Raw genomic sequence first — 11,647 nt, 5'->3', positions numbered from 1 at the left:
CATTCTGTCATTTAACCACTAGATGGGGCTAAAACACCAGATCACAGAGATGACGTTTGATAGTATTTGACTCAGGATGACTCCATCTTGTTCTACACTATAGATTGTCTACGGCATTGTTCAGACTGACAAACTGCAAAAACAGTTTTTTTTTTTAGCAACTTTATTTATTTCAAATGTAATCAAAACAACAGTAGTTACAGAAATTACAGACAGCTGATACTGAGTGATTTTGTGTACTATGTATGTATTGTTATAATGAAAAGAAACAGGAACACAGAAAAAAATATATATAAACTTTTCTTTTTGTGAATATTTGTCATATGTCAACATTCAATCCAACACATGAGGAAGTAGCACACAGCATCAGTACCATACCTCAGCTCCACTCAGTTCATGTGTCAGACATAATGTTTATAACGATGGAAGTAAAAGCCAGTTATCAAGTCCAGCAACAAGAAACCAAACAAGCTCCAGTTTCTGCAAGATCAAGTGTTGTGGTCTCTGTAAAAGTCTGTTTACACACACAGTCTCAATCACTCTCTCCAACTCCCTTTTGACTGTTTCTATAAAACACTTGGAGTTTCAGGGAAAAGAGTAGAACAGGAACGTACAAGCACTTGTATGGAGCCGTTTCTCCAGAGGAACTCTTGTAACAGTATTAAAACACACCTGAAGGCATGGAGAACCTGCTACACTTACCTAAACCTCCAGGGTTCTCCTTTACATTAACACTATTGTGCATATGGGTTGTGGGCTTTCCTCAGTGATCAATATCATATTACTATGTGCACAAGTTTAAACAGTCAGCGTTTTCCAGTTTTGGGGCTTGTACAGAATTTCTATGCATGACTTTGATTGTAAAGATGAAAGGAAAAAGAAAAAGAAACTGTTAGCTTTGATGCTAAGCCTTCTCCCTTAGCTGCTCTTGCTCTTGAGAATAGTGACTTCTGTAGATGCATTTGGCAATTTTATGAACTGGCAGTTGAAAACATTAATGAATGTTTTTGAACTTCCTTTGGGGCACAGTTTCTTTATTTTCACAGAAATGTCAGTCCTCCAAAAGTATGGCTGAATATGGAGGCTCTAAAAAGCAACTCCAAGAAATATTTTGTCCTGTTGTAAGTTCTGATCATTATGAACTGGGGTCTACCCCAGAATGTTATTCTGTCATTTAGTTGGTTTTTAAAAGACTTAAGGTAGATTGATATGTTAGTGGAGGCAACACAATTTAAAAAGTGTTATTAAAAAGTGTTTACAGCTGCACTGATACTATTTTTTATTTGTCTCAAGGCTACCTCATTTTGAGAGTCTTAAAACATTTGAAGGATGTCCTTTGGTGGATTTAACATACAGTGTAAGAACAGATTGCAAAACATTAGTTGAGGGTAGTTTTATAAGAAGCTGCAAAGCTTCTAAGCAGAAGAAGTTTGAAAAGGATAGGGAGATGCTCTTCTTGGAGCATTGGCTACTGGAAAGTGCCAATGTGGGTTCCAAATTTCCAAATAGACCTATAATTGTTTGGATAAATATCCTGTGTTCTGCACAATTAAGCCATTCGAAACATCTGTTTTTATTGTGGTATTTAAATGTGACCAATACAGTTTTCAATAGAAAACCAATTTTCTTAAAACAGTATTATATTAATTTAGGAAAATAAATATTTTTGTAGTTCAAAATAACATTATTTTACACATTATTGTGTCATTTTGGTAGGGGTGTTGATGAATTTTCTGAGATTAATTTAAGAATTACTAGCAAAAGTCTAAGCTAAAAGGTTTACATGCTAACATCCATACAGCAAATTTTGTCTGTAGAACCTCTATAAAATCTCAGAAAAAGGAAAGGTATTCATCTAATTCAAATCATAAAGGCATACAACATTTGATACTACCAAATGAGTTTCTGTGTTAATGTCAAACAACAGCTAGCATTAGCCTAAACAAAAAGCTCTGTTAGCTAGCTTCCATAACTACTGCTAATTTTGTCTTTGTTCTATTTTTAAAATTCTTTTAACAGAAAATATCTCTATGTTAACTTACTTGAAATCAGAAAGTTGGTTAGCATTGGATACAAAAAGATAACATTTATATTTTTGCGTTTTATCCAGGAAGCTTCTAGTATCAGCCTAAACTAAAAACGTTATTGGCTGGTTTTTGTAGTTATTGTTAATTTCACCCTTACAATGTTTTAAAGTTTCTATGTATTTGGAAATTTTTACATGTCTTCAGAGTTATTAATAATTTAAGGACATAGGAGAAGGATTTAGCATGTTTTACAATTTTTACTGTTTTCAAAGAATACTTTGTACACAGTTTTTAATAACAGAAAATGGCTTCTGACTATCGTAACAGTACTTCATCAAAGCTACCGCTAATGGCAGCTGAGTTGTGAGGTGTGGAGGCTGTGAGGGAAAATGGTTCCCACTCTCATTCTGATTAGTCTTTGGTTTCAATGTGATGGCAACGTGGTGTGAGCAGAAATAAACATCAAAACAACTGGAAAGTTTATGCATTTTCTGTGTCCTGAACAGATGGAACATTGCACTTTTTTGTTTTGCAATTAGAATTTCAGTATACTAATCTTGAGTGTCTGCCTCAACAATAAGTCCACAATCATTGGTGTAATCAGCAGAAATTAATGTTTAGATTGCGTATTGATCTGTGACAGCAAGAAAAACACAACAGTGTTCACATTTAAGTAAAAAAGTAGAGGACAAAAAGGCCACTCATAAAAAATAAAAAAAATGTCTCTCAGTACCATCACTGCTATAATATAAATGTTTGCCATGAGTTACCTGAATCTGCAAATGTTTTGGTTTGGTATATACATTATTATGTTCAGAACTGGTTATTTCCTGCTGTGAAACTAGAAAAGGAAACAGTCCTTTAAATTCAATAAAACTCCAATCAGTGACATTTGTTTTCAGAAATAGTTACGGCCAGACGTTTACATACATTCATCACATTAATTATTGTAATTATTTTTAACAATTTTCTAAACATAATTTAGCTGGATGTTGATGTGGATTTTCTCACTCCACACAGGCTCAGAACATTGGAAAAGTACAAAGAACTTATTGAAGATCTACAAGAGGAAATGCATATTTTCACAAACTTGGGTATTTCAGATTTTAGGATAATCCATTTCAAACAAGTGCTATTTGACTGTGTCAAATGAAGGCTTATCATTCACTTCCAATCAGAAGTTAGACTTTTAAAGGTTAAATTTCATCACAATTAGGTGTTTCAATGAACAATAATCCCTTATAGAACCTATGATTTTGGAGTAAATAAAGCAGATTAACTTTAAGATAACCCAAACCCTCAGATTAAGAATTTGTGGAGTATTTTGCACTTATGACAAGTGGCTAAACATGAAGCCAGTGTCATAACACAATGTTGGTGAGAGCTACCAAAAAGCCTGTGATCTAGGTGCAACTTGCCATGGGACATTTAATCAAAGATTAGTGAGGAAGATTGTGCATAATTTTGACTGAGGATTCGAGAAAATCTACAATAAATTGAAATTAGGCAAAGACTTAAATGAATTGAATGAAGCTTTCAAACTAAATAATCCTACTGATCAGAAAGTGGCTAACCAAATATTACCGTGGATCAAAGAAAATCTACAAAAGATTAAAATTTCTATGCCCAATTGTTTTTTTTGTTTTTTTTTTAAATGAATGGAGTTGTATGTACAATCTGGAAAAAGGTTAGAAGTAATTTAAAATGTATGCCATACATTATCATGATGACTGTATGTAAAGACCTGACTGCACATCCTCTGACCCTCTGAATGTAAGTCACCTGTACAGAGCCAGCTCAAGCATAAAACCCCACATAGTAAGCAGATATCCCATCAGTGCTGTTAACTACTCCTCTGTATTCACACACACAAATCACTGACACTTCAGAAAATATATTCACACTCACAAGCACCTGTCTTGTAAATCTGCAAGATCTAAAAATGTGCATGAAAATGAAAGAAAAAAAAAACTGTGCAAATTTTAGTCAGGGACAAAAGGGCACGGCCTTAATGAATATAAAAAAAACACAAAACAAATGTTCCCATCACCCATGAAAACAAAACAAAACAAAACACAAAGTTTCCCCAGCCGATCATCATAAACTAACCCATAAAAAAAGAAGCTGAGTGTTCAGGGCTCTGATTGATCTCAATGACTGTTCAGCTCACGTCATGTCGCACAGCAGAGCAGGCTGTGGAAAAGTCAATTACATCTGCTGTGGTATTGAAAAGCAGTACCAACAGAGAAATGTGCCAAGCCTATCGTACTGATAATTGCAAAAAAAAAAAAAAAAAAAGGGAATAGAAAGGAAAACTAGTATAAACCAGATGGATATACAAAGGCTTATAACACCACTGACAATCAAGTGGAAGTCTCTGTTCACTTACTCTGTATTGGTTCTGAAAATATATATTATATAGGTCACCCTGCTTCCTGCTTGGATAAAAACAACCCAGTCAGTCCAGTCCCTCCAGCAGCCAGAAATCCTTACCAATGCCAGCTGAATTGATGATGCCTCAGTGCCGTCCCATCCCCCCCTGTCCCCAGCAAGTCTGTTCCTCACCGACAGGAGCTGTTCAGTGGGTTTCATCTAGCTCTAAAGGGCCAAATTCAGAGTTTTACCAAAGCTCCGATAGGTCGATCCTGGAGGTTATGGGTGAGAGGCTCCCGGTGAAGCAGGATGGGTTGAGAGGGAGGCACCAGGTGGGGGATGAGAATGCCTCACCTCCTCCCTCAGCACTGCTCTGACTCGATGAAGCCCTCCTTCTCGTGGCCCACCGGCTCCACCTCAGCGTACGCGGGATGACCCGAACCCCGGCGAAATTTCATGGCCGGCCACCTGCTCGGGCGTCTCTGCGGTTGGGTGGAGAGGACACACGTCAAGATGGAAGATAAAACTACAATGTTTGAAGGTTACTGTCAAAAAGTATTTACTCTCATACGCATTTCCTTCTGTATTTATCACTCGTAAGTGTGTTTCAGATTGTTTAAAATATTTTAAAGAGACAAAAATAACTTGAGGTAATACGACAAGAAGTTTCTAATAGTGATTTAATCTATAATGGAAAATAAACTGTGTTCAAAACCACCTTCATACAGTCACACTGAAGACTTTCAATGCATCAACAGTCTGCCACAGTAACAGCATTAAATTCAAACCCTGACTTTTACTAAGGCCATTTCAAAACATTAATTTTCTCTTTTGGAGCCATTTAAACGTCGCCTTGGTTCAGTGTTTTGCATCATCGTTCTGCTTAATAACCCAAGTATGCTTAAGGTTAAGGTCTCAAACTGATGGCCAAACATTACCACCGCCTCAGAAATAAAGTTACAATGTTCCCTGGCAGTTATTTGACTGATATTTAATTTGTGTATTATGATATCACCCTGGTACAAAGTCGATAACCTCTGATGCTGCTTGAGAAAAAAACAAAAAAAAACAAAAACAACGTCAGCTGTGATTAGTTTGTCTGAAAAAGGTCTGGTTTATTTCTCAGACAGAAACGACTAAGAAATAATGAACAGACAGTAAAAACTCAAGCCAGAGTTTTTACCCTGATGTTTCTGCTACAACTCACCTCGATGAGGAAGAGGCTGGCAGCAGAGGTTGGGTGATGGTACATGTAGACCGTGATCAGAACGCCGGCAATCATGATGAGCATCACCAGCAGGATGCCCAAGATCATACCGGTGTGCAGAGGATGTGTGCCTGGCACCCTGTTGACGGCGCTGTCAGCTGGCATTACTGAAAAGAAAACCCATTTGTATTCGTTTCAAAAGGCTACATTTAAAAAAAAAAAAATTTTATTTAAAAACATTTTCAAATTTTATTGCAGCTCTCTTGGTAGCCACTAGGGGGCACTCACCATTTATCAACTGAAATGGTTTCAATATTCCCTGAAGTTCATATATTTACCATATTGAAAACAGAGATGGCACTTTAGACGAGTTTATTGAGGCATGCATGTGTGAAAGAGCAATTTAAATCGTATCCTACATTTTCATTGCTTTATATTTGCCGTCCTTCTGCAGGCCTTGAAAGGTCTGCTTTAAACTTTAAACTTAAAAGATAATTTTCTCTTCCTGCAAGCTATTGGTGAAGTGACAGGTGTGTGGATCACTTAAGATTCATGCTTGCCACTAGACACAGCAGAGGTTGTGATGGTGCTTTTGAAAGATGTAAAGAGATTCCTGTAAAGCTCTACCAATCTCTTTTTATCGTTTTTGGCTCGTTTTCAGGAGAACAAAACAGCTTCTCCTGCAATTTCTTCCCAATCTTTCAGCTAAAATAAAACATTCGGGGACGAGAATAAGCTCAGTTCTCATTTACTCGCAGTGAAACAGAGAAAGCAAGCTATAACGTATGTATTCAGCAGATGTACACCAGGTTCAGGTCGCATCCATTTTATTTCCTCTGTGTGCCCCCTGACAACCTCTCCCCAGGCTTCTCTCCGTCTTTAATTAGCAGCTGAAGGCAGCATAGAGCTCGTCAGCCCACCAAGCTCTCCCCTGGCTCTCTGCCTCATTCATATCCAGCGCACAGAATAACAGAATGGTAATCAAACCTGTCCAACATGTGAGAACGCTCGCTATAACTGTATAGGTCAGAGCATCCATTAAGTTCAATCATTGAGAAATATTAATAACATACATGTATGTATATAAACAGTTTGTCTGGAAAAAAGACACCTGATTACATTCAGTTTTGAAGCTACAGAGAGCTTTAAAAAAAAAAAAAAAAAAAGAGAGATTGATATTATGTCGTTTCAGTTTCAGTAGGAAGCCAAAATGATGTGACGGGTTTCTGGTCTGCCACGGCGGCGGAGGCTGTGCGACTGGGATTCAGAGATGATCAGAAATCAGTTCATGCTGGAGCCACAAAACTGGGATAGAAATGCTCAGCGATGTAGGAGGATGGAGAAAATATAGCAAGAGACCGGTTGGTGCGGCGGTTTTCACACACCATTTGTCATTAAAGAGCATCAGTGACAGAAAATCCCAGCAGTGCTTAACTAATGTTGTGGAGTGGGAGCATTCTGTTGCAGGTGGAGGCCGGTCCTCTATTATCTTGGTCTTGATTAAGGTGTCTAAGGAAGCAGAGCTCTAACAGAGCAGTAAAACGCATCGGACAGATGACCTCAGCAGAAACCCAGACAAATCAGCTGTACGGAGGGGCTAATCCTGCTCCCTCACCTCACAAGGGATTTAAAGAAACCTACAATGAAAGCAGAACTATCTACAATCTAGTTTTGCTCCGCTCCTGAGAAAAAAAGGTGATTTAGTCTAGCTGTGTTGTTGCTGCACCTAAAATCACCTCAAGATGACTTCCTATGCTTAAGCTGCATCTTCTTCACAGACCCCCGTCACCTTGAATAGCATTACAACCTCATACAGGGTGATAAAAAAGTTAAATGCAAAGAAAATAAATGCAAAAACATCCTTGCAGTGCCTGTGCTCTGCTGATTTGGAGGCATGTGGCATTTTAGCAGCCAGAAGCGTGATAGAAAGCCGCGGACTCGCAATTTCTCTCAAACAGGAAACGAGAATGTGTTTTCAAGCAGCACCAATTCTCAGAGTCATTACAATGTTCTGCTTTTGAAGACTCACCTTGGTTGTCTCTGAGATGCAGCGCAATCTTGGTGTCATCTGTGAGGAGACAAAGAACCACAGGAGTCAGACAAAGTAATCAGAATTTCTCTTTGTAGTTTGTTTTTGAGGCTTTAGCTCTATTAGGACCCCCCTCGAAGGCCCCAAATGAGACAAAGCTTCTTTCATTAGTGAACCATCTTCATTTACTACGCTTATTAAAAATGAATGCCTTGAATATAATGAATAAGCATCAATAATTCAACACATAATATCAGTCTGGGGTTAACTATACGTGTGAAATATGGAAATGTAGCATGACCCACTTCTACTTCAAGGGTAGCAGGCTCTTACACACCATACCATTCACATTATGCTAATCTGGCACTTTTTCCACCAGGTCTATTTGCCTCAATGACTTCATTCAGAGAGAGCCACTGCTTCTAGTTTCAAACAGACAATGAAACCATATCCTCGTGTTCAATGAGTTCTGTAAGAGGCAACGATTATTATTTAGTGGAAGATAATCACACACCATAGAGTGGTGGTAGGTAGGTGCTGATGGGAAAGTGGATGCTGGTCAATCTGGGAAGAAAGTTTAATGCGTCAGATGTTTCTGTGGGTGTCCGCCCAGCAGCTTTGAACTCACAAACAAGCACACTTTCCACTCAGAGTTTTCACTATTGCCTCCTAAGGGGTGATAATGTGCTGACTTTTATGTAGTCTATTCCAAAGAGGAGGAGAAGAAGAGTATCAGCGCAGTTTTTGTATCCTTGTTTCCCACAAGATAAATTGTCCACAAAGTTAGATGTCCCACCACTGTATTTTCTTTATCCGCTATGTTTGGCGCCACCTTATGTCCGACACTTTTATTGTATGGGTATAAATTAAGATATAAAGCCTGTAAAAAATTTGAGAGTGTGGAATAAATTCACCTTCCAGCAGGACAATGACCCTGAACATACAACCTGAGCTACATTACATTGGATAAAAGTATATTCATGTGTTAGCATGGCCTAGCCAAAGTCCAGACCTAAATCCAAATGAAAATCTGTGGCAAGACTTGGAAATTGCTGTTCACAGGAGCTCTCTGTTGACTGAAAAGATATTATTTTGATTTCCAAATTGGTAGTGACAAATGAGTTTTGCACACCAAATGAAATGTGCTACACAATAGGGAGCTCACTAAATGACTAAACTTTGTTTAGTCATTTTTTCCCCCACTTTACAGTAATGCTCCACTTTTGTTGGTTTAACATAAAAACCAATAAAAACACATACACATGTTGTTTTTCTGGGTCCAGACATCTGGATCCCCATTATTAAGATGTCCTAATTAAAGAAACAAATAAAAAAGTTTTTCTCTTTTAGCACAAACTCCTTACATCAAGGCAAACACATGAAGTGCTGCAATCGACAGTCTTCCTCCCACATGTACTTCTCTTCCTCTTTCTGCCTCTTTTTCTCTTTTCAAACTCTCCCATCCAGTCACAAGTTGCCTGCATTTGAGTGATCCACAACCTGCTCACTAATCTGACCTCTGACCCGCTGCAGCTGAAGAGACAAGCGATTGTTGAAGGACAAATTGTCCGCCGTACATGTCAGATAGTCAACCAAAACAAATGCACATACCAGAGCGTAACCCCTAGCATCCCCAGACGCACGGCTCGTTCTCTCGCCACACCCTGTTTTGATCTGAAACTGTCGGACTCCTCATTGTGTTTATCCCCACAGCTGGATTGTTTTCACACAGCAGCCCAGCCATCAGGGCCTATCCTTAAAAACCTCAGACACAGAGGAGGATCAATGGGCCTGTAATGAAGAAAAGGTCAACCTCTTTCTCAGCAAGCGATGGAAGTAAACACCTTTAAAAATAATCCACTGCAAAGATTAAACGCGGGGAACCCTGAAAACATCTACAACTGAACAATAAAGGAAAATTGACATTAATAGGACGAAATTAAAGCAGGACTTGTCAGCAGGACATTGTTCGTGCTCTTTTAGTTGTGTTTAGCTGAACTAACTGAGCTGCTTTTAACTAAGTTAACTGCTTTTCTGCAGGTCTCTTGAAAATCAACTCGCAGAATCAGAGATTTGGCGAAAACATCTTGTTCACACTGGTGACATGTTGGAAGTGGAAGCTGATGTTGCCGACATAGAAACTGAGAAAGCATAGAATTAATTCATTGTCAGAATTTTAAACATCGATAAGCGACGGTGTCAAACCTTGAATATGAAGCTGTATTTTATTAATTGGAATGTAACACGCATATATTCAACATGTTAAACTGAACAGGTTAAGTAGCACAACACAGATCAAAGCTATGTGCCATTGGTTCTTTTTTATCTGTTTGTGCTGGCATAGAACAAACCCTGCAGCCGTATGTTCTGCGCTTTCACAACTGTGGGATATCTCACGCCTCTGCAGGGTGTATTTCCTGAAAACACCCGCTCCGAGTCCTGGTTTCCAAATGTGCCAGTGTCAGAGACTCCGATCGCTGGAGTCGTGTAAAACTTACAGATGGATCGCAACATAAACGTAACGGTCTCACTGAAAAACCGGCTTTGTGTAAATGAGGCCCAAAGCATCCCAGTAGAATAACCACACACAAAAAATGTATATGTTTTTTTATTTTTATTTTTTACAACCTTTCATCAAAATGTCATTCGTTTTAAATAAATCAGAAAATGGCTGCAATAAAATAGCTATGTTTAAATAGCCACAATAAAATAGGTCCGACAATGACTACATTTTTAATACAAGAGATGTGGCAAACATGGTGAGTCAGGATCCAGGCTTATCTGGTCATCCTGTACAGTGGACAGGATATTAAGGGAGGTAAAAAGAAATCTCCACCAGCTCACTGTTATGCAACTGTAGTCATCCGTTCCCAGGACTGTGCTAAGGTGATAAAATATGAATTGTGTTATGAATCTTTATCAGGGATGCCTCTAAAGACGGCTCCAAACCTTTACACACTAATGTAGCTCATCAGACTGGAAAGAGGACATGTTTGAAATCGAGGTCCATTAACTCATTGTTGATCCCAGACATCAAGCCGGAGTAACATCAATAGAAAAGCACAAGAAGAAGAAAAGGAAAGAAAAAAAAAACCTTACATAAAGTAATGTGTGCTTTTAGTTTTGATTATAAAGGGTTTCTATGGCAACACATAGTGCGTGGGCACAACGTTCAAGCCAGCCACATCTGGGGTTATTTTTGATAAACCATCTTTAACTAAAATAAGTTACTAAATAATCATGCGAGTGGAAACGAGTTCAAAGTGTAAACAGTAGCCTTAGCCAATGCACAACTGCTGCAAACGGCAAGCCAGAGAAATGGAAGTAAACACACTTCAAAGGAGACCTTGACTGTTTTCCTGTTATCAGGAAAAGAACTGTGTCAGCTGCTTTTTACAGAGGATTTTCACTAGATAACTACCACATTATGCATTGGTTTAGTCTCCTGCTGAGGTACAATAATTCGTGCTGGATACATTTCATTACAGTAGCAAAGGAGCACAACCTTCTTGATGTTTGTTGCCTGCACAAAACTTTAGGGAAGAACACAAAGATAATATTCAGATAAATATTTGAAGTTATTTAGGACAGTAATGAACAACATATAATTGCTGGACAAATTAAAGGAAGCTACTTTCTGACTTTTGTTCCCCTTTGCAACTACGTTGCAGTTGTTTTAAAGTCAAAGCTTTGCCTTTTTTGTTCATAGGCTTGTAAAATTAATTCTCTATTTTCCCTTTCACAAATGTTTCCACGTTTGATTTCTTAAAATTGTTGGAATATTTTTCAAATGTTCAAAAATGGACACATATTTTAGCTAATTCCCTAAAATCTTAATTTGTTTGAAGCCCTTTGGCTGTAGGTTAAATATTACAATACTTTACAGAATTTACTCTTAAAAGTGAGCAGAAAATAATGAATGTATATGTCTGAGTAATTATTATTAAGTATTTTATTTACTGGTATCACCAGATGGTACATACCTCATCTGAATATGCTTGTGAATTATAG

General features: G+C 38.1%; 1 protein-coding gene across 1 annotated transcript in view; it reads right to left on the bottom strand.

Moving 5' to 3' along the window:
* Positions 1–145: 145 nt before the first annotated feature.
* Positions 146–11,647, bottom strand: part of plxdc2b (plexin domain containing 2b) — an 83,473-nt gene continuing 71,971 nt past the window's right edge. Inside the window, exons 12-14 of the mRNA XM_014982910.2 lie at positions 7,637–7,675; positions 5,608–5,774; positions 146–4,882 (exon numbers count right to left, since the gene is read on the bottom strand). Coding sequence (XP_014838396.2) covers positions 4,763–4,882; positions 5,608–5,774; positions 7,637–7,675 — 326 coding nt within the window. The 3' untranslated portion in view covers positions 146–4,762. The remainder of the gene's footprint in view (positions 4,883–5,607; positions 5,775–7,636; positions 7,676–11,647) is intronic.

The sequence above is a fragment of the Poecilia mexicana genome, unplaced genomic scaffold, assembly GCF_051168715.1.
Source record: "Poecilia mexicana isolate PSO_F unplaced genomic scaffold, ASM5116871v1 scaffold_20, whole genome shotgun sequence".
NCBI classification, from domain to species: Eukaryota; Metazoa; Chordata; class Actinopteri; order Cyprinodontiformes; family Poeciliidae; genus Poecilia; species Poecilia mexicana.
This window is presented reverse-complemented; position numbering and strand designations above follow the sequence as displayed.